Source organism: Magallana gigas, chromosome 9 (genome assembly GCF_963853765.1).
Source record: "Magallana gigas chromosome 9, xbMagGiga1.1, whole genome shotgun sequence".
NCBI classification, from domain to species: domain Eukaryota; kingdom Metazoa; phylum Mollusca; class Bivalvia; order Ostreida; family Ostreidae; genus Magallana; species Magallana gigas.
In genome coordinates, this window is record NC_088861.1 from 15,276,808 (window position 1) to 15,300,977 (window position 24,170).

The following is a 24,170-nucleotide window of genomic DNA, read 5'->3' on the forward strand; positions in this document are numbered from 1 at the left end:
TCTCTGTTCTGAAACAGGGTAACGAGGGTAACAAACCTTTTTTTCTATACCTATCTCTGTTCTGAAACAGGGTAACGAGGGTAACAGTCCATTGTATTTCTTTTTATGCCACCTTTGCAAATTTATTGACAAAATTCTTGGCTATTATTGGTTTTTGTCCGTCACGTGATGGAAGAGTAATTATCATAATGATACCCGCTTACCACTACACGGTCAGTACTAGTTATAGTTGTTTGTAAAGAAATATCGCGAAACGGTTCGCATCATTAGATGCAGACGAGATACAAAGAAAGACAACTGTTACAAATAATACGAATACAGATCTCATCACAAATTCAAAGGAAACCGCTAGTGTCAGTTTTAGTTCTCCGACCATGAAAAAAAAAACACCAGATGATTCACAGAAAATGATATGTAAGTGTTGATTTTTAAGATTTCAACAATGAGCTGTGGTCAAAAAAAGAAAATGTTACTTTGATTTTGTAAAATTTTATAACTTGCTGAAAAACATTTAAATGATTTAATTGACATCCTTAGTTGTTACATTTTATTTGCAAATTTAATATTGAACTCTGCAAATGCATATTTGTTTTATAGTACTCATATAATACAAATGTATGGTTACTGATAAAACTATTTTTTAAATATATTTTTAAGAGATAATTTCAATTTTCTGTCATACATTTTCTAAACAGATATAGAATTTAGGATGAAAACCTTTTTTTTCTTTTTGACCAATCGAACATTGAATTTAACTTTGATTATACTTGGTAAAGCATGCCATTTTTATGATTTCATAATTGCATGATTCTATAAATGTACATGCTAACTGTCATGAACACTCATTTCATTAAAAATATACTGTAATATTTAATTTTTTGTTGTGTGTGTGTTGCTGTCAATTGAAAATTTACTACATGTATCAATCAAAAACAATCAGTTTTTAGACGGAATCACGTGACCCCGTCTATTAGTTTACTGTCAGGCGATTTCTCAAACCGGAAAGCACGCGTAAAACACATGAATTGAGTCTACGCGTAAAAAAAAAAAAGTGCACATACTTTTCATGCACTTTAGTAAATATACAGGGTGTCCCAAAACATATGTTACACTTTTAACCATCAATAACTTTATAAGATTAAAAGCAATTTTAATGATTTTTTGTCAACATCTAGTGTATAAGTATCAATTTTATTAGAAAAAAGTTCAGGAAATTCTGTTTAACGATCAGGTAATTATGAGGTCATAATGATGTTATCACACTTATCAAGATGGAACCTTCATGTGAACAGCTGGCAGAAATTGTAAAACTTTACTCTGAGTGTAAATCTGTGACTTTAGTCATAAGAACAATAAGAAAACGACATCCTGAAATGGAAATGCTCAACAGAATGCTAATTTACAGACTTGTGAGGAAGTTTGAAGGTAAAGGCACTATAAGTGACACAAGGAACAATTCTGGTATTGGGAGACCAAGGAGTGTCCGTACTAAAGAGAACATTGATGCCATTGATAGACTTATAACTGAAACTCCCCAAAAATCAGTTAGACGTGTACTGCATGAACTAGAATGCGATGTCAGTAAATCCAGTGTTCATAGAATACTCAAATTTGATTTAAAGCTGATTCCTTACAAGATAAGTGTGATGCAGATTTTAAAAGAGACATACATTAGAAGTCGTTTAGAGTTTGCCCATTGGATTTTTAGTAGACCAGACTCTGAAAATTTAACAGATGCCATATGGCTTTCCGGTGAAGCCCACTTCCATCTCAATAATGTTGTTAATAAACATAATTTTAGATTCTGGGGTTCGGCAAAACCCAATTTTTATGTGGAAAAACCTCTTAACTGTGAGAAAGTCACTGTTTGGGCTGCACTAAGTTCAACTGGAATTATTGGCCCTTTTTTTCTTTGTAGACACCGAAGGCGAGGCAGTAACAGTAAATTCTGAAAGATATTTAAAGTTTCTACCAGCCCTTAGACGAAAAGTTGTAAATTTTGATGATGTGTGGTTTCAACAGGATGGTGCTACGCCACACACTGCAGGTTGTGTTCTTCAGTGGCTTGACAACACATTTGGTGATCAATACATTTCTTATCGTACAGCAAATGTTTGGCCACCGCACTCCCCCGATCTAAACCCCTTGATTTCTTTTTGTGGGGTTATTTGAAAGACAGAGTGTACTCTCCTTCCCCACAAACAACAGAGGATCTAAAAACAGCAATTACACGAGAAATAAGATCAATCTCTGTTGATACATGTAAAGCTGTGATAAAAAAATTCGAAATCGTGTTCAAACGATGTTGAAGGCAAAGGGACGTCATTTGGAACATATGTTGTAAAATGACATTATGTTATTCCAAAGAAATTTTTTGTTATTAACAAAGAAACTGTAAAAAATGTATGCTTAACAACAAGTTAACAACTGTTTTGTTATATGTTGTAGATTTCATAATTGTAACTTAAGGTATTAAAATTTTATAACAGTTTAAAAGTGTAACATATGTTTTGGGACACCCTGTATATCATAAAACACGCATTAAATCGTTTTAAGTCATCTATGTATAAACCATATTCTATAAAGAAAATTATCAAATAGCTTTATTGATCAAACTAATCTTGGTCGGGTTCAATAGTTTTAGGGACTTGTGGATTGAGTTGCGTAACAAAATGCACATTGCCGTCGACAAATCAGTTGCTGGACGAGCTCATTCATCAATGAAAGAGGATGAAGGTTGAATCGAAAGTAAAGTTCGAAACGCAATGTGCCATTTTTGAAAAGTTGTGAACTCTATTTTATCAATCTATCACCTGAAACTTCATGTGCGAGCCGAGGTTAAAATCTGGACGGGTTATACACAGATGTCTTACATCAAATAGGTGTTTCATTGGCTTCCAGTCTACTTGCGGTATGACTGCTGTTCATCTCTAAATTTTGTACATAGAAAATAAAAACAGGTCTGAATTTGCCTTCTCGTTCATTGACTTTTAAGTTAATTAAGCTGAATTTAAATTTTGAACAATGCATTGTAAGTAAAATATATATAGATTATACATTTCGGGTGACCAATAGATCAAATAATATTATACAATCTTATCGATTATAAGATCAAGTTAAAAGTTAATGTTCATCTTATCCGGCTTAGTTGGAATATATAATCATGTATTTTTTTAATGTTATGAGACATAAGTTTATACTTTTTTCTATACTTGATAACGGACAAAACCAGTCATATTCATGATATAAAAGAATTTTTCATCAATATTTTAATGTCTCTCATCAGAAACCCAGCTGAGCTTTCTCCCATCGGTAAATATCTCGAACCAATATTAAATCTATTAATTCAGAGATAATACATGGTTGTTATGTTTTAATTTTTTTATTTACCGTGTGGTAGTACATGTAAATAAATAGTAATTATCTCAATTTTAAGAATTCAAAATAAAAACTGCACGTTTTTTATCGTAGTTTTAAAATCTGATTTTCAAATGCTTCATCGTAGCTTTTCCAAAAAAAAATTAAATTAAATAGCTTTTGAAATTAAGTTCAGTTTATTTTTTCCAAGACACGCATGAAAATGTGCGCTTAATAGACCAGGGTGTATTGAAAGGATACAGATCCTGAAATGGCAATGTCCTACAACATACATAATACATAATTTTGCTGTTAAAACGTTAACTTTGCATATATTAGGAACTTTAAAATTAAATAGATCTGAATTAATAGCTTAAATTAACAATTATCATACAATTATTTTTGCTTTAACAATTGTCAGTTAAACATATTACCGCCATGTGAATATTTTTCCTGGACGTGAAACCAGCTCTCCTTCATTAACACTAAGTAACTGATCTGGACATCTTCCTTATTTTCTTTTCTAACCAGTCCTTTAACTGATTTATCTCTTTACATTTATCAATTAATGTCTTAATAGTCTTGTTTTATTTTTAACGACATATATAACAGCAAATCAGGAAAGGTCTACCCCAAAACATGACGCGATTCATCACTTTTGGTCTCCATTTTCTCGTTTTATCGATTTGAAAAGCGGTTGACTGAATTCGGAGTATGAAAAATGGCTTAACTTTTTTACCCTGCGCTTGTCGGCTACAGTCGGAGGATATTATAGAATATATAGTTAATATTAAATCAGAAAAGGACTGAAACGCTTTGATGAACATTTTATTCTCAACATTATTAGTGAATAACACTATGAACACCTTTATTCAACAAAATTCTGCAAAAATATTATCTTAATATAAGGATAGTCTTGCTGTATATACATGTACATGCTTAGATAACATTTGTATAAAAAAAAATCAACGAGTTTTTTGTGTACCCTAATTTAAGTATTTCTTTACATTTATTATTTTGATTTATTTGTGCAAAAAAATTTGCTCGATTAAATTGTAGTCATATTTAATAAAGAATCGCTGGTTTGTTAATAATTTCTGGTCAAAAAGACAACTTGACTAAATGAAAAGTTGATCATTTACATGTATTATTACAATGTAGAATGACATTATTTTGTGGGATATTTAGGCAGAGGTGGCGGAAATTAGAGTGTTGTTTGCGCGAAACAACAGGTAATTACATCAACTACAAAGACAAGTACTAGGCTATCTTCACCTGAGGTTTCCTCGTTAGAAACAACATCTACAACAAACGATCAGTACACTTATTCTTTTACGACCCAGTCTAATACAAGGGTGTCTGGAATAGAAACTTCTGAAGTTTCCTCTATACAATCAACGTCTGCAAGAAACAAGAAGGAAACTAACACTATCGCGACTGTAACCACTAAATGGAGTCCCGAAATAGAATCCTCGTCTGCAGTTTCGAATTCATTGATAAAATCAACATCTACGAGCTTTGAACGAGATACACATTCTGTCACAGACTCAACTACTTCACCAGTCGTAAAGCATTTACGATATTTACCTATGATTGGTATCGACATGCGCGGATCTGGGGGAGGGCGGATGGGGTGAATCTTGAACCACTCCTGTTTAACACCTCAAGATCTGCACTTGGTCGATATTCATAATTATCCCCTCGCGCAACTTGTTGCGAGGGGGTTATAGCATCGCTGCTGTGCGTTTTTGTGTATGTATGTGTGTGTGTGTGTGTGTGTGTCACTTGTCAGCTCTTTAGCAAAATTCCAAGAAAACCCTCTGATGAATATTCATCAAACTCTGTACACTTTTTTGGCATGGCAAAAGGACAAACCCTATTAATTTCCAAGTCAATTGATTCAAAAATAATTTAAATTATCGTAAAAAAAGCAAAATTAAAACATTAATTTTATGTACGACCTTAAGTAAATAGCTACCATATGCAGTTCAAATCAACAACTTGTTATTTTGGGATTTTACTTTAGTAAAGGTAAAAAAAAAAACTTTTTTTTTTTTTGGTATTAGAGGGTAAGAAGATTGCCCTTAGGTAAAAGTTGAAGCGGTCAAGAAATTAAGGTCATCCGATCAACATCGACACAAGATGTCGACGTTTTGACTACTTTTCCCGTATTACTTACAATAGAACTAGTTCAAAATTCAGAAGAGACTTTAACAGATATCGCACATTTATCTCGCGAAGATTGTTTCATATTAATAATAGTTGCATATCTACTACTATGGATCGACATACCACAGGCAACTAAATTTGTCCATCAGAGCCGGCTACGGATCACTAGATCTTCAGCATTGTTTCATAATATATACGGATCGTTTATGTATGCTAATATAAAAATGAATGTCACTAAATTAACCTAAATTATTTAACTTTAAAGCATATCTGTACATGTGTTGAATTTCTGCTAGGATTAGAAAAACTGTGCAACAACGTACATGAAACACACCCCCCCCCCAATTTATACACCACAAAGCCTGGGGATTAGGATAAAATAGATATTATGAATTCAAAGTTGTTTTAGAAATACCTGTCATATTTATTTTGATCTGATAAATTTTGATCTGAAAAAATTGCATGTATTTTCCTGAATAATGCATTTTCCACTACAACAAGTCATGTCGCGAGGGGATGATTCGCTTTGCAGTGCCCTTGTTATCTTTAAAGCGTGTCTTTATGTATATATTCTTGTACATGTTAAAAAATTGTGAAGTTAAAAGATAATTATACCTTTTCGGATTATAAAATGAGTTCTACGCATACTTATACCTGTTTTTTTTTTAATTTCAGGTTTACCTTTTCCAATTTTGATAGTCATTCTTGCTGTGATATCGTCTGTTTCAGTTTTTTTTAAATATATGGTTTATCATTCAAATATGTTTAAGGTACTTAAAGTACTTTGAATTTCAAGATTTACTCGTAATCACAAACAACCATATACACAAATTATCAACATTTCATATGAAAACACATGCTAAAACCACCTTTTATAATACTCTTCTTTTACAAATTTACACTAAATAGACAGAATGTTTATCGTAAAAAAAAGTCATAAGGTGCAATTTGTTTTTGTTTTCAACAGAAAAGCAAAGAAAACTCGACTGAAGAACGGAAACATAAAAATCAAATCTGAAAAGGAAACGTACTTGGAACTTAATGAAAGAGATAAAACTTGTCATGAGAACCAGTATGACTCGCTGACATATCCCAATAACTACATAGATATCAGTGCATTATGAATTGATCTTTATATTATCAGCATCTTTTGATACGTGTTTGAATAATCGGCGATTTTCTGTTTATGGTCAACATCATTATCTGTCGAAATTAAGTAAAGGGAATTGCCTATTTCAAATTGACTTTTTTCTTTTTTTTTTGTTTCTAAAGGTACACCACAATGTATGCAGATAAGCCTAAAATATGTTGTTACATGTACGTTACTGGCCACAGTTGTAGTAAAAGTAACCCATTATCTTTCTTTTAAAAAAGCAGTACATTATACAATATATTATAAACTCAGGCGAGGTAGAAACTTTAACTTTATACGTCATAATCATATATTATCAGTCATAGGGACATTATTCCATATGCATTTAAAAAAAAACCCCATATATAAACCTCCCAAAAGCGATCCCATTCTCTGTGATATCAGAGTAATAGTTAGCATGCATCGATTTGCTATAAAAATCAATAATTCGTTTTCTTCTGCATCCAGTGTGCATTTTGCTACAGAGAATGCAGAGTCCATTGTCGGAGTTTTGTTATATGTTCTCGTTAATATATATATAGATATCATAATATAAAAGTCATTGATCATTTCACGACTGCGCACGCAACAGGAAAATATTTATACTTTATCCCAAGATACCCTCGATCCATTTTGCTCACTTACATTCACTCGATATTTATGAATGCATATACCTCAGTGTTCAAACCATGTTCATTTAAAAGTATGAAATATTTCCAAAACTTAACCTCTGAAACACCCTTCTAGCTTCTAAAGTTTCAATACACTGCTAAAAATAAATCAAAGTACTGAAAGCCGAGCTCTTTTGGTGTGTCTTTATGCATAATGTGTAGTAAAGACGTCAATCACTCTTTCTTTATTTTTCTCTCTCTCTATTTCTCTCTCTCTATTTCTCTCTCTCTCTCTCATGCTTTTAATGTCGGCAAAGCGTCAGATAGCGACCCCATTTTGTAAGCGGCTATAAACAAAAATATGTGTGTCCAGTAGAAAAAAGTTCAACAGTTGCTGCCTTGAATTTTGACACAAGCGTTATATATCCAATCCCAATTTCTTCAACGCGCAGCAAAGTAGTTCATGGAAATTCATGCGCATTGTATGTGTCCAAAATGCATAGTCTTTTTTATAAAACATGTTATTAATAAGAAAATCTGGAAATTAAAAAAAAAGAAAATAAAATGCCAACACTTTTGACAAAAGGTGGCTCTTTGTGTAACTACATGTATTTAGTATAGCGGAAGCGCTTACTTTGACGCTGTTTGGTTTTTTGTTTACTTTTGCAGTTTTGCTATTTATAGTAACATTGGCGATTTTCTGCCTAAAGCCAGGAATCTGCTTTCAGCAGAGCTTGGCTAAAAATGTCTACGGGGATTTTGCATTCCAGTAGACCCATATTATAACGTCGACTGAATGAAAATGATATCAGGATTTCCCATTATAGAGCTCTCTAAATCCTCTTTAAAAATTGCTTTCGTTCCTGTGATTTTTACGAGTTAAAACAATAATGTGTCAATGACGATATCTTGAATATTTTCCATTTCATCAATTTCAATTGCACTTCCTTCACAAGTTTGTGTATTTATGTTAAAAATCGTCCAAATGTGCTACAGAAGTATCTTTGAACAGACTTTAGTAACAATTGTTGCGAACTTATGGTCGTATATATTTTTGGGAGTTGATTTTAATCAACTCTAATATGCAGTCACTGACACACCGAAAGTGAAACAGTGTTTTGACCAAAGCACAAATTATCGCCGCTGACAAGAATTATTTCTTGAGAATAAATGATAAATTTGAAGCAATGTATGCTAAAGCATTGTTTTTCAAGGAAACATATTTATCAATTCATTGTACCTTGAAAATAGTAAGATTTTAAATGGTACGAACAATTTAGATATTTTTTGTAGTTGTATGTTTCTTACGCCAGAGTCCAATATAGTCTCGTTCAACTCGCCGCTCGGCTGTCTCCGTAAATCTCCGACAAGCAGAGAGTCTCTCTTGCTTGTCGGGGATTAACGGCGACAGCTGAGCGTTTCATTGAACGAGACGAGAGTTCAATATTGCTTGGAACCATAAATTTTCCAGAAATATTTCTATCACTGATACATAGTTTGATTGAATTCATTATATCTTTAAATATTACTTAACATGATTCATATGGGGTTTGATTAACATTCTTGTGTCGAAAAAGTCCGGAAAGTCATGTTATAAAATGTGCGTAATTCAAATACAGATTAGAAACTACCTGTACTTGTCATGCAAAATAACATATCATTGATTTTAAAATAAATAAACATCGATAAAATCAACTCCCGTCGGTTCTTCGGTACATTGATTTGCCTTTAGTTTATAGTAGTACATTATATGTTTTTTTCTTAAGTTTTGGAGAAGTGTTTCTATCATACCTTCATGTTTGTGGCTGTGTATCGTTTCCTTTCGTAGACCTTTCATTCTTTATTCTTGCACAACAGATTGCTTGCTAATGTGTAGTAAATAAATTTTATATTTACAATCTTTCCTGTATTTGAGATATGACATGTTTACATTTCAACGTGTGCAGATATTATGATGAAAAAAAAATAATGTCTTTCATTTCCAGTTCCTAGTTTGCATCACATGTTATTATTTGTTTTAATTTTTCGGCAGATATATCATTTCTATAATGCATCTTTATAGTCACAGTTGAGTTAATATGTGAATGTCAGACTATTACATTTATATATTTTGGGTTTTCATGTATGACAGGAATTGACATTTTGTCCTTTTATATTAATTATTTACTATCGTTCAAAGGGAATGAAACTATGCATATGTAGTACAATTAATCAATCTATTAACATTTATTGTTGTTGAAATCGTATTTAAAAACATGAAACAATTAAAATATCAAGAATTATCGATTCCTTATTTAAATTTACCGCCGCACTGAAATTGAACTCTATTATGTGGCTGGCGTCACAAAATTCATTCCATATAGATCAGTATCAGCTAATTTTGATATTCGTTCTAAACTGACACGTGCTGGAAAATATGGAACAATATCGAATTAAGGCCACTCTTTTGCCTTTGACTTTCCGCTAAAATACCAGCAAATGAAAAAACAGAGCATGTTTGTTGAATTGAGAAATGCATACATGTATATGCACATGTCATAATCTTAAAGCGGAAGGTGTGTCAAAGTTATCTTCGCGAACATGTAGTCAAGCGATATTGTCAACATATGCTAAGGAAAAGCGAATTTAGAGAAATGTAAATGTATTTTAAAAATACCCCGATTACAATACAATACAACAAGATTTTACAATTGTTGAATAAATAAAAAAGGAAATTAGTTTCTTAAATATTCACTTTTAGTTCTCTTGAAAGCATGGCCTCAGGTGGGAGAAAGGAATAGAACTTTTCAGAATGGACCGGGGTTACCCAATCGCTATTTGAAGACACTACGCGCTAAATACCCACTCATTGGATTGAAATAAACTTTTTAAAAATTCTAATTTTTTTGTGTGACAGCTACAACAAAAAGAATTAATAGTACGTACAAATTCAAATACATTGTGTGTAATCGTATTTTCTCCCTCCAATTGAATCGTTCCGCAATGAAGAGGGTAAATTTTATTACCAGAAAAGGAATACTTCAATGCAAAGTAGGATGACTGCACTTCTACTCCGGAAACTCCACTATTATAGATCAGACGTTCTCTCCCTTGATAACCCACGCACTAGCATAACAAGAAGGTTCCTGCTCTTGAATTATTATCTAGCCTGGTGGTATCACTATCTCTTCGCCAATAAAGTTGCACATAAACAATCTTTTCAAGGAAGTTTTTATTAAAAGGAACAAGAAAATTAATATAGAGCCAAAGTGACTTTTATCTATTATTATCGGCAGTCTCTTGAAGGATTTTTTTTTTCTTACACTATCTCATGCAGTTTACCAATTTATCCACAAAGAACAGATACAGAGTTCATGGAGGTTTGTATTATTTTTAAAATCCCAATTGTGTTGATTTCATCCTACCTTTTAGCGCACTTAAAGATTAAAAGAGAGATTCAAATTTTGTAAATTACGAAGTGGCTTGCCACAAGGGTGACATCATTTCGAGATTTATTTTAACTAGATTACAATGAAATTGAATACAAACTTTTTGTTTAAATTTTCACTCGCTATTTTGGTTAGCTTCGATTGTATTATTTTTTTCTTTCAACTTTTTTTTCCCGAGAGAAGTAAAAGAATTAGATGCTAACAGAAAATGGCCTTGATTATTAGAAATCAACAGAAATTTCACCTATCATTTTTTTTTTATTTTCCATAGTGTAAGGAAGACACGATACAGTAAGTAGTGTCCGCTTCTAGAGTAAAATATACCAAAATAGATTTGATACCAGTTTACCACCTACTACAAAGAATTGTCAAGCCTTTTACGCTGATATGGTTAATATACATGTTAAAAGCAATAGGAAACTATAAATTAACAGCTAAAATCGCAGAAGCTATTAGCATGACTTTTACGTCAATATATATTTTAGTGTTTGTTAATAATAAATTTCTATAATTTAGATTTGTTTTTGTATAAATTCTTTCAACACAAGCAAAAATTTAAAGTGATTTTCATAAGTGCAAATTCATATTGGGTTATACTCTGTCCCGAGTTTTTGCTTCCATCACTATTTGCTTGATATTTCGAAAATCATAAATACCTTTGTGCTCAAACTACGTTCATCCACTAATATGAAAAATGTCTAGAGTATCTGTTTTGAAACACCCCCTCGACCGCTTCAGGTTTCAATACACATCCCAAAATAGAAAGTCTACGGAGATTTTGCATTGCATCAGCCATTGATAAGCCCGGATGATAACGTTGAAAAATTGCGCGAGATATCCCGAGTACTTCCGAATAGAGAAAAGTTATAAACATTTCCCATTATAAATCTCCGTAAGAAATTTCTTTTCGTTCCTGTGAACTTTTATGAGTGAAAAATGATTATTGTTCAATAAAGATATCCTGGATATTTTCCCTTTCATCGATTTTAACTGTATTTCTTTCACATGTATGTGTATTTTTTTTTTAAAAATCATCAAAAAGTGATGGCAGCAATAACTTGGGACATACTATTGTGTACAATTTATAATTCATATATTGCATGTAATAGTTAAGTTTATTTGAGTTTTGACATAGGTTGAGAGAATTTAAACATAACTGCAGTTTTATGCATAGTAAACACAACGTATACAATGATTTGAAGAAGGCTTGATAATGTTTTTTGAAAAAGACGGCCCAGAGTTTACACGTATTTTGACTCAGTTTTCATATCATTAATATTTGACTTTATGAAAAGCAGTCCCAAATCTCAAAACAAAATGAAGACTATTTTTTAAACTTGTGCGTGGGGGTAATATCTTTTTTCCCTAATTAGTAAGTTAGAACTAGAGTAAAATAGGAGACCTTTTCTGCTTGTTCCTGGCATCTGCCTTCCTTTTATATGAAAGGCTGCCAAATGGAGGACACAGTAAAGAATCAATTAAGATGGTAAATGGTAATTGGAAAATGTAATCAAAACAGTTCTAAAAATATGATATGCATTTCAAACAAAACAGCCAATGACCTATCTCCCTCTAATCGAGCAATTACCCATCAAGAGGCAAAATGTATATTGAGGAAACGAAAATACGTCTTATTTTTTAGCGTGATCTAGTTTATCCAATAGCCAGATGTAACTCCGGAAGTTCTATTTTGGATTAGAAGTTTTCTCCTTGGATAAACCTCACAAGAGTCTATCAGGATATGTTCTGCTCTTTATTATCGGAGGAAGTTATTTTAATAGCTTTATAGTTCACCAGTTTGCACAAAAACGTCTTTTCAAAAATATGAAAAAGATAACCCATGTGTCTCTAATCTAACTTTATCATCAGCTTCTTTATAATTGGTTCATGATCCGATGTAGTTCACCAATCTACACATAAAATCATAAGATACATGTAAAGAGTTCATCTACCTCTTTTTAATTATTAAAAAAATAATCAAACATTATAAAGCTCTTTAAGATTCTACGATATCTAAAGTGTGTGATTCCACAAAATTACTTTCCACAAGGGGTTTATCATTTAGAGTTTTATTTCTATAAGCTTTTTATAAAGTGAGATACCACATTTTTAAATCTTTGCTTAATATTTTGTTCAACATAAATTATTTTTCTTTCAACAATTTGTTTATTCAGAAATAAATTTAGGAATGTCATTTTCAAAGAATATGTACTTGCTTGTTACATGTAGCAATCGATAGAAAACACACTATTAACCGTATAAATTATTTGTCAAGCATACTTCATTAGATTAGATAACAGTTAAACAACTCTTATAAAGAAATTTTTTAATTAATTTTTAAGGCGGACACGTCTAATGTACATGTAGTGTGAAAGCAATAAAAAACAATATATTAACAGCTAAGATTGCTGAAGCTATCAACATGACTTTTGCATCGATAAATACATACAGAATGTGCAACTTAATCTGATTGCGGTTGAATTTTAAGCAAATAATAAATTTCAATTAATTTTTCTATTATTATGATTTTTTATTTTTTTAAACATAAAAGAATAAGTAATATAAGTCTGCCGACTAAGAGCTTGTATTCTGTTTGCATAGTGACAGTATTTAATATTGCCGGTCATTTTCTCTTGAGAGGTGATAGGAAAAATGATTAAAATGCACTTCTCTGGCATCAAAGAATATAATGCAATATATTTATGTGAATACCGGGAGTAGCCAATATTTTATGCAAGTTATAGTGTTAGTGTACACATGACAACACTTATAATTAAAACAGTTAAGTTTAATGCAGTATTGACATATATGAAGAGAATACAAGCTTAATTGCAATGTCAGGCGTACAGAAAACACCGTTTGAAGAGGTTTAAATAATGTCTTCTGAAAGGCTATCATTTATTGAAGCAGCTAAGAGTTTATAAGTATTATGACTATGTTTTCGTATCTGATTCATTAAAATTAATCCTAAATATCAAAAAAACTCGAGTCTATTTTTAAACTTGTATGTAAGGGTTATCATTTGTTTTTCTCTCTAGTTATTTTTTTTAGAACTTGAGTAATAAGAAGAAAATGTTCTGCTGGTTACTGGCCTCTGTCTTCCTTGTCACTTCAAAAGGTTTGTTTCACTGTTCTGTTTAATTACACAGTAATGAAACAATGCAGCAGCTGTTATTTCTAGTGTACATTGAATTCAATTTGAAAATGTTTCTTATTTTCTAAAAACTGTAATCCGCATATTTTTATTTTCATCTTAAGTACAATCTATGTGTAGTTATTTTAAACGGACAATGTATTTAACCTCTCAATTTGGTAATTAGAATATCCCATTTAACATTTAATTATATGTATAATTATAGTATTTACTATATTGTATCATTATATAATGCATTGAGTTTTGTGTACATGTAATACAGAAGCTTCAATTTTAAGCATATTTCTGACGGGTGAAATAGTTATCGAAAATCAACTAAATTTTTTCAAAGCCGGTTTGTTGCACAATATTATGGAGGAAATGAAGGAAGTCTCATTATGCCACTGCTATCATTTTTGGCAATGAAAAAAAAACCCAGGATATAATATTCTGAAATCAATGCTAAATTCAAAGCATTAGTTAGTGTTTTTAACTTGAAATGATATTTATTTTGTTAATATTTCTACTTATTAAAATAATTGATATGATTATAAATTGTTGTTTAAATAATCCACAAAAGAAACGATATTTGCCATTATTTGGTGCTTTAGAATGACCTGTTACAATAACTGATAGGGTGATTGTTTGACTACTTTAATTAGCTTATTACTATATCCAATCTTGATCCAAAAATAATCGATCGGTTTACCAAATTAAAATACTTTAGTTACATGTAGATACATATAATTCTTAAATGTGTTGGCATTCTCTAAACAAGAATGATTCTCTTTTTTAAAGTCTAACCCGGTAGACTTATTCAGTCGCTTTTAATACATGTATTAATATTCGAAGCCTTTCGGTGACACATCAATTATAAATTGAATAATTATCTGTTATGAATGTTTTATGTTAAATTATATAGATTTTATTCAAAACGAAAAGGCAGAGCGATATATTGTTCTCAAATATGACACTTGTTCATGTATTTTGTCTATATATTCTATACAGGAGATGGTTGTTTGAATATTTATAGAAACGTTTTTTGTGATTAAATTAACATATTAAATTTTGATACATCAATTTAATTATTTATTTCATTTCTCTTTGCATCATTTCTTTATTGTACACTCATTTTAGGAAAATCTTTGTTGCTTAAAGACACATTTAAGAAATTATGTTTTAATCATCTCTTTTTAGGACAATGTTTACTGAATTGTAAGTACAACATATTTGTTTCATTTATTATTCAAGTCAAAATCAGCGGAATATTGAATCCACAATTTAAGTTTTCTTTTTCTTCTGTAGCAAACGACTTCGGTGTAGTTGTATCTAGATGTAACCCATCAGTGTATAACGATCTAGTTATACATATAGACTTCTCTGAAATCAACAGTCCATGTACCTGCAATGTGACCCCAAAGTTTACTGGGAACCTCTTTGTGTTGTCGAAGAAATCAACTTCAGAGAAATGCAATACACAAGTCAAAATTAACGATGACTTTATGTTCGACTGCGCAGCCCCAGCAGGGTCTAACCATTCGTTAAACGTCCAAAGTAATCAGATAGTGCATGTACAAGCGGAATACATAAAACTTTCCAAACAGGGAATGTTTCATCAATGTCTTCAGATTCGTCAATACGGTAAAATACGTTTATTTCTCTCTTCTCTTTTAACATTCAATGAAGAAGTAGCTATAGTTTGAAGACCTAAAGCCTAAGTCAGAAGTGGTCGGGCGTGTTTGGGGATTGTGCGTATGCTACGTCAGTCGTGGTTCCTGTGGCTGATCGTTAAATATCGTGTTGATTTGATTGAGGATGCAACGTAAAACAAACGAATGTTTAATAATCGAGTCATAGGTGTCACGGACAAGTTTGTTTAAAAACGAGTTGGCATGCACTCGAAACGTGCGGTGCACGAACTCGGCGTACTTTTGACTTACAATTTGCGTGTCCAGACGTAAGTTTGTCTTGTGAGAGGCAGTAAGAACATCGGCGTCGTAAGTCACCTGCAAGTAAATCGTACCGACGTCTTTCTGTGTCCTACGACGCACTGACAGTTATTTTACACATTAACAAAAAGAACATTGTTTTTCTCTGGAAATTCATTGATATTCATCTATAGTAAGCAGTAGATTGTGTACATATTGAAACTTCAAAAACACTCCTAGAAAAAGAACACCAAATTAATGCTATTGCTGCTTTGGTGATTAAACTGGAGTGGAATTTATATTTCAAATTTAAAACCATTCAGTATTAAAAACTTCTCTGAAATATAGAACAGAGTCTAATGTTTATAAACATAAGAATATCCAGGGGGAAAATGGACTTTATTTCATAGGATCTACATGTATCATTGTACATTGTCCAGATAGTTTGTATTGTGACTCCATTAAGCTGATTTTATCATACCTATTGTTCCTCATGTGAGCGATGTGGCCCATGCGCCTCCTGTTTTTAAATTTATTTGATTTTTAAGAAATAATAAAGAAATTGGTTGAACTCTTAGCCTCTTCTTATGGTTGTTTCATCCACTGTGTAAAATTTAAGCTCACCGGGCATGTATATTTGTATTTTAAATCCTACAAAGAAGGTGTTGCAGTTCCTGTGGTTTTTTTTTTTATATCAAAAAGCTGTTGCAGATATCATTTTTATAATACCATCTTATACGCAGATCCAGAAATTAATTAGGGGGGGGGGGGGGTCCGATGAATACTGAGTTTGTTGCAGATATCATTTTTATAAGACCATCTTATACGCGGATCCAGAAATTAATTGGGGGGGGGGGGTCCGATGAATACTGAGTTTGCCGAAGGGGTGCAAGGAGATGGGTCCGACGCAAATTTTGAATTTTTGGTAAATCTATGGAAATTAATTTTTTTTTTTAATTTTCCTGGGGTGGGGTTCTCCCCGCTACCCCCCCCCCCACCCCCACCACCGCTTTCTAGACACCCATGCAGTAAACAAATTGTAAAATGCTTTTGTACGCTTCGCGTCGCTCGACAATGGTTTTCTCGGGTTGTCAATTTCAACTGTTACCCTCCCAAACAGGCACTATTTATATATTGTTATACTTTCATGTTAAATACTGAAATCTGATTGGTTAAGACGAAGTTCATAATCCGTTCTATCACCCTCAACGTTAGCAACGCACTTAGCAACGGGTAACATTAAAAAATGTTACATGCGCGAAAATTATGCGCGTACGGTTCGCTGTAGATATCACGTTATTCCTATATAAAAGCAGTAAAATATTCTTAAAAATTAAGACATTCAGTAATTTTTTATCTCTTCAGGTGGCAACGATGGAGATTTGAGTGTTAGATGCACAGCATTAACAGCATCAACAACAAGATCAACAACAACGACAACTTCGAAAACAACATCAACGACATCAACAACACCATCAACAACAACAAATTTAAAATCAATACTGACAACAACAACCCCGTCAACCCACTCAAGGTCAACCTCTTTCGTTGAGCCATCAAAAGAAGCCCTTGTTACAAATAATATGAATACAGATGTCATCACAAATTCAAAGGAAACGGATAGTGTCAGTTTTAGTTCTCCGACCATGAAAACAACACCAGATGATTCACAGAAAATGATATGTAAGTGTTGCTTTTAAAGATTTAAACAATGAACTTTGATCGGAAAAAGGGAAATGTTACTTTGATTATGTAAAATTTTATAACCTTTTGAAAAACATTAATATAATTTAACTGACATCTTTAGTTGTTACATTTTATTTGCACATTTGATATGGAACTCTGCAAATGCATATTTGTTTACTCATATAATATGGTTACTGATAAAACTAATTTTTAAAATATATTTTTTAGAGAGAATTTCAAATTTCTGTCATACATTTTCTAAACAGAAATTGAATTTCGGATGAAAACTTATTTTTTCTTTTTGACCAATCCAACATTGAAATTAACTTTGATTATACCCGGAAAAGCCTGCCATTTTTAAATTTTTAGAATTGCATGATTCTACATGTTTAAATGTACATACTAACTGTCATGAACACTCATTTCATTAAAAATATACTGTAATGTTTAATATTTTGTTGTGTGTGTGTTGATGTTAGTTTAAAATTTATTATCAATCAAAAACAATCAGTTTTTAGACTTTTTGAGTCTACGCGTAAAAAAAGTGCAGAAACTTTTCATGCATTTCAGTAAATATATACATGTATCATAAAAACACGCATTAAATCGTTTTAAGTCCTCTATGTATAAACCAAATTCTATAAAGAAAATAATCAAATAGCTTTATTGATCAGTCTATTCTTGCTCGGCTTCGATTTGTGGAATGAGTTGCGTAACTGAATGGACATTGCCGTCGACGAATCAGTTGGTGGACGAGCTCATTCATCAATGAAAGAGGATGAAGGTTGAACCGAAAGTAAAGTTCCGAAACGCAATGTGCCATTTTTGAAAAGTTGTGAATTTTATTTTCGTAATCTATCACCTGAAACTTCATGCGCGAGCCGATATTAAAATCTGGACGGGTTATACACAGATGTCTTACATTAGAGAGGCGTTTCATTGGCTTCCAGTCTACTTGCGGCATGACCGCTGTTCATCTCTAAATTTTGTACATAGAACATAAAAACAAGTCTGAATTTGCCTTATCGTTCATTGACGTTTAAGTTAATTGAACGGAATTTAAATTTTGAACAATGCATTGTAAGCAAAATTTATATAAATTATACATTTCGGGTGACCAATATATCAAATAATATTATACAATCTTATCGATTGAAAAACCAAATTAAATGTTAATTTTCATGTTGTCCGGCTTAGTTGGAATATATAATCATGTATTTTTTTAATGTTATGAGACATAAGTTTATACTTTATAACGGACAAAACCAGTCATATTCATGATATAAAAAAATTCTTCATCAATATCTTAATGTCTCATCAGAAACCCAGCCGATATTTCTCCCATCGGTAAATATCTCGCACCAATATTAGATCTATGAATTCAGAGATAATGCATGGTTGTTATGTTTAAAAAAAAATATTTACTTTTATTTACCGTGTGGTAGTACATGTAAATAAATAGTACTTATCTCAATTTTAAAAAGATAAACACTTTTTTTTTATCGTAGTTTTAAAATCTGATTTACAAATCCTTCACTGTAGTTCCTCGCAAATGAAATGAAATAGATTTTGTTCAGTTCATCAGTTCATTTTTTCCAAGACACGCATGAAAATGTGTGCTTATTATACGAGGGTATATTGAAAGGATACAGTTCCCTGAAATGGCAATGTCCTACGACATACATAATACTTAATTTTGCTGTTAAAAACGTTACCATTGCATATATTAGGAACCTTAAAATCAAATAATTCTGAATTTATAGCTCACGTTAACAATTTACAATTACTATACAATAAGTTTTGCTTTAGCAATTGTCAGTAAAACATATTACCGCCATGTGAATATTTTTCCTACACATGAAACCAGCTCTCCTTCATTAGCAATAAGTAACTGATCTGTACATCTTCCTTACTTTTTTTCCAACCAGTCCTTTAACCGACTTATCTCTGTAAATTTATCAATTAATGTCTCTATTATGCTGTTGTTTTATTTTTAACGACATATATAACAGCCAATCAGGAAAGGTATACCCCAAAACATGACGTGATTCATTACTTTTGGTCTCCACTTTCTAGTTTTTTTCTATTTGAAAAGCAGTTGACTGAATTCGGAGTATGATTTTTAATGAAAGGAACAGTTGTATCGTAATTCGTGTAGATGACGCACCAGTTAAAACAAAAAAGTAGAAAGTGGCGAACGAATTTAATTTTACCTATTAATTTTATATGAATCGCTGCAAGAAAATCGAGACAGATAAGTCGGTCTAAAATATCAAAATGGCTACCGTGACGAACTTTCTTATTGTTATAGTAATTGGTATAATCTTATTGTAAAAATAAATATTTCTAACGTCAGGTGCGTGCGTTTGTTATCGGTATGCAAATGTTAACTTCGTTCGGTAATTCAGCAGTGTGAGAGTTTTCGGAGTTTTCATAAACCTTGTATAACAGATACGTCCGACTTGTGGATTTTCCCTTGGATCACAAAATTAAATAAATCTAATAATTTAAATTATCTACCTAAATATAATTGACGTTTTGATTTCCCCGGTTAGTTGTAGTTTTTAAAAATTTTCCTTGGGGTCTTATTTTACATGAAATACCATTGTGTGAATTGTCTACAATTATGAAGAACAGTCCCGGCCGGGATTTAGTAAAATTTATACAAAGTATCAGGCAATTGCAAAAAGGCGAATTTTAACATACTAGTTTGAAACAACAAATTTAAACTCATAGTTTTTTTAACATATTCAAGAAAAAGGTGGACAATTATAAATTAAAACTTTCAAGACTCCGTCTTTCAGTACTCTCAGTACTTTGATTAACCTTATGAGATTTATAATTGCAACTAAAAAAAACTGACTCAGACGTCGAAGCATGCTGACCTTGACGGTCTGTACTGAAAGCGTCTGGTACTTCTCCTAATATGGTCGTCTTCGAAAACTTGACTGGACATATAGAACAAAAACTTATACATCGTTTGTAATACGAATAATGTCATGAGAGCCAACTGTATTTTTCTACAATATGCGCCGATAGATGTCCCTACCTCTCTTACATGTTTAATCATATCTTCGGCAATTTAAAACACAGGACACAAGAAATTTAAAAATGACATATTATTAGATTTTCAGGACATGCACATTTTGATACATTTGTTAATTTATAACTGAAAAATTCCATTTACCATCAAAACTCGTTTTCAGGCTAAACGTTGTTACGTCAAAACCGTATACCTATATTACAAGAGTACAAAAGAAATATTAGAATTCCTTAGATTTACTTAACATCTAATTTTCATTTTAAGATAAAAAAAAATAGAGAATTTTGTTGTTTTAGATATCATCGCCGGTTTTGGGCTTGGGGTTGTAATAATACTTATTGGACTAATAACTTGTGTCTTAGCCCTGACGAAAAGGTCTGTATAATTGTTTGTTTATACATATGCTACATAAAGAAATATAACATTTAGTAATCTATTACACTTTATCGAATCAATTATGTTAAAGTGAATATGTAACTTGTTACATACAAGATGGTATCTAAATGTAGTTACACATCTCATTAAATGAATCAGTTTATATGTCAGGTACAAGCCATTATGATATAGCATGGAGTTCTCTAATATATTTTAAGTTGTTCGTCTTTTGATTTTGTTTTTTTCATTTCTGAAGAGGAAAAATTGAAAGAACCAAAGATAAATCTACAGAAGAGGACAGTGCACCTACAAATGACAATGCTGATTCAAGCAATGCCTTAAGAGGAAACCCCCTTTACGTCTCTTCAGAAGAGGTAGAAGATATTAAGTGCACAGAAGAATCTACGGAAGAGGACAGTGCACCGACAAATGACAATGCTGATTCAAGCAATGCCTTAAAAGGAAACCCCCTTTACGTCTCTTCTGACGAGGTAGAAGATATTAAGTGCACAGAAGAAGAAGACAAACAGAAAGGTGATCGTTATTCATCCGCAACAAATCTGGAAAGTAATCGTGATCATGACGATGGACCTTCTATTAACCAGCCTATAGATTCAATACCTGTCTTTCCAGTTCCAAATAATACATGTAGCAATAGAAGTCACTCTAGACGAGATGTATATGCAGAGGTGTATAAACAAAACAAAAGTACTGCACAGGTTCATGACAGTGTGCAAACACAAAACAAAAAAAGCGTCTTTTACATTGGTATTGAATAAGAGCTGACTGATGAAAAAAAGGAAGATTATATGCTTTTTAATATCATCATTTTTCTGTTAAACGTTTTAGGTACATTATTCCTAGTGTTGTTTTACATACATGCAAAGAAGGAACCTTGAAGGAAGAACTGGGGGAGGGGTGTGAATAGGGGTGCAAATATTTTACTTGGTTTACATAAAACAAATGAATTATCATAGTAATACCCCCTTGTTTGATGTATATAAAATATTGTAATGAATATTAAGAGTGAAACTGAAGTTACAAATATACTACACCCCCTTCCCAAAACGAATTAGGTTTTTATGCTTTAGGGATTTTTTTTCCAAATAGTTATAACTTTTGCTGGCCTTCCTCCCCCTTCCACCTCTATTGATTATGAATTTTGATTTTCATGATTTTTGAAAATTGTTGTTTCTCTTTCTGGGATGAGTCTGTCCCCGTCCAACTTTCAAAAACGATGCTATGTGCCTGATATGCAAGTCAAGTAAATTGTGTTTAAACATTGCTATATTATTATTATCATCATTATATTGTTTGTTTTTTTTTGGGGGGGGGGGATTTCAATAGATGCAATTCTAGCAAAACTGTAATCTTAATTGTGTTTAAATCTTCATTTGCATGGTTATCATATAAATAATAATAAGACATATTTTAAATTAGTTTTTGTTCAATAACAAGTCAATTTCTGTACAAATTTACTGTGAATTGCATCACTGAATAAAATACATCAGAACTTTTAACTCTATTTTGATTTTGATTGATCACGGGAGTCAAATGCACCCGTCTGCGTTTATTAAAACACTTTATTGATACCTGAAAATGTATCTACATACTGGAAACGGATTACATTTCGCTGTGTATTCTATTTAGCGTTTTAGGCAGAAAAACGGCGTCCGAGAAAACATGTACATCGCCAAATGTGATAATATAAGTTCATGTCGATAAATACTAGGTACACGCGCCAAATCAAATCCACGCTAAGTTGTTAAAAAATCATATTCCGCCAAATATCGTATACGCTAAATATAGTACGGATACAGTATACAACACACTGTAAGGTATGTTCGCACATGAGGTACATCAACTTTGACTCTATAAGGGGAAACTTCTAATTACTAGAATTTCAAACAACAGATCGAAAAGGTCCCTAATTATTTAAATGATTTTCAATTAAGTAGTACTTGTAGTAACAAGTACTCTTAGAAAAGAAGTAATGTTACCCCAGTTGGAAAATGCCATACTTAGTAAGCTTGCTTTTATCTTGTTCTGTAGAAAGGGTCTCAATGTAATAGAAAAATTCACAGAAGTGTAAAAAACACAATATTCTGTTCTTTTTAAAGGCATAATGTTTTTACAGTAATAACTTATTCTTTTACAAAATGATATTCTCCAATTAGTTTGATTCGTAGCACTGTCAATGTCTACTTTGTTGTCGCACTGACCAAAAAGTACCGGGAATATTATCGGTGACAAAACGAAACAAAAAAAGTTATCAAAAATGCTCAAAAATGAATTATCTCCGACTGGGTACGAGCACATTACATTAAATTAAAAATTATCTCTGTGTGCAACTTTGTATTAAAATAATTTCAACAAGGTTAAATATTATACATCTATTACACGGCTTCGAGGGCGAAATACCAGAATTTTTGTCCCGATGTCCCAGGAAAACCCTCGAGTGTTATGCCGAAGGCAGAGGGCGACATAATATTCCAGGGCATTCTTGTAATTCTGATATTGTCGCGGAGAAGACAAGTAACATTTGTTACATGTATGTAGCATTTAAAAAAATCAAAATCAGTTTTAAAACATATTAATTTAATTAATGAGTGCATTTTATTGCATGTAACACGTCTTAATATCATAGAAATCAATGTAGGATGTTAATATGTTAAATGTCGATCGGTAAAATATATAGGTCTTTAAAGCAATCTGGTTAGCCAATCGCTGGGGAGGCACTGTCCTCGAGAACCCGTCTCTCATCTTGTTAAAAGCACTAAATGTTTTACCAAAGATCTCACACGTTTTTTTTCTTTTAAAGTTTTACATTTAGAAGCACTGCGATTGGATTAGCTACTCGCAGCTGCAGCCACTCATAAAACGGAGCTTGTCACCGAGTTTTTGTAATGCGGTCTACCAAGGGTTTATGGGTAGTGACATGTACTGAACACCCTTGGCTTGCGATGCCTTTTGACAGTAAAGGCTAATTACATAATTATCTTAAATTCTTAGTGTGTTAATGATATTTGACCAATAATTTTTAATACTGGATACAGTGATAAAGTAACGTTCATTAACTGTTAACAAAGAAAATACTTTCAAATTGTTGAATTGTAAAATAAACAAGAAAGCAAAAAGGGAATATTCACTATAAGGTAAACGGTCTATGGGAAAAGCGCTCTAATATGTTTCTTAAATATTATATATTTCTCAACATAATATTTAAGGAAGGCATTTTGTTCCATTCCATTTGTTATGCAACTAATAGTAGCACCAATAACTTGATGAGAGATGGAACACACTTGGCA

At 32.0% G+C, this 24,170-nt stretch overlaps 2 protein-coding genes across 2 annotated transcripts in view; both read left to right on the top strand.

The window, feature by feature from the left end:
- LOC105343022 (mucin-5AC) overlaps window positions 1–24,170 on the top strand; it is a 156,921-nt gene that overhangs the window by 66,050 nt on the left and 66,701 nt on the right. The window lies entirely within an intron of this gene.
- On the top strand, window positions 15,148–22,177 carry LOC136271204 (uncharacterized). Its single transcript, XM_066070689.1, has 4 exons — window positions 15,148–15,471; window positions 17,124–17,441; window positions 20,784–20,862; window positions 21,119–22,177. The coding sequence occupies exons 1-4, from the start codon at window positions 15,333–15,335 to the stop codon at window positions 21,639–21,641; spliced, it is 1,059 nt and encodes a 352-aa protein (XP_065926761.1). The 5' UTR covers window positions 15,148–15,332; the 3' UTR covers window positions 21,642–22,177.

Excerpts from the sequence above, each read along its gene's own strand:
- LOC136271204 (XM_066070689.1), top strand. The coding sequence starts at position 15,333 with ATGTTCGACTGCGCAGCCCCAGCAGGGTCTAACCATTCGTTAAACGTC. Across the intron at positions 17,442-20,783 it reads TGATTCACAGAAAATGATAT|ATATCATCGCCGGTTTTGGG; the intron begins GTAAGTGTTGCT and ends TTGTTGTTTTAG. Across the intron at positions 20,863-21,118 it reads GTCTTAGCCCTGACGAAAAG|AGGAAAAATTGAAAGAACCA; the intron begins GTCTGTATAATT and ends TCATTTCTGAAG.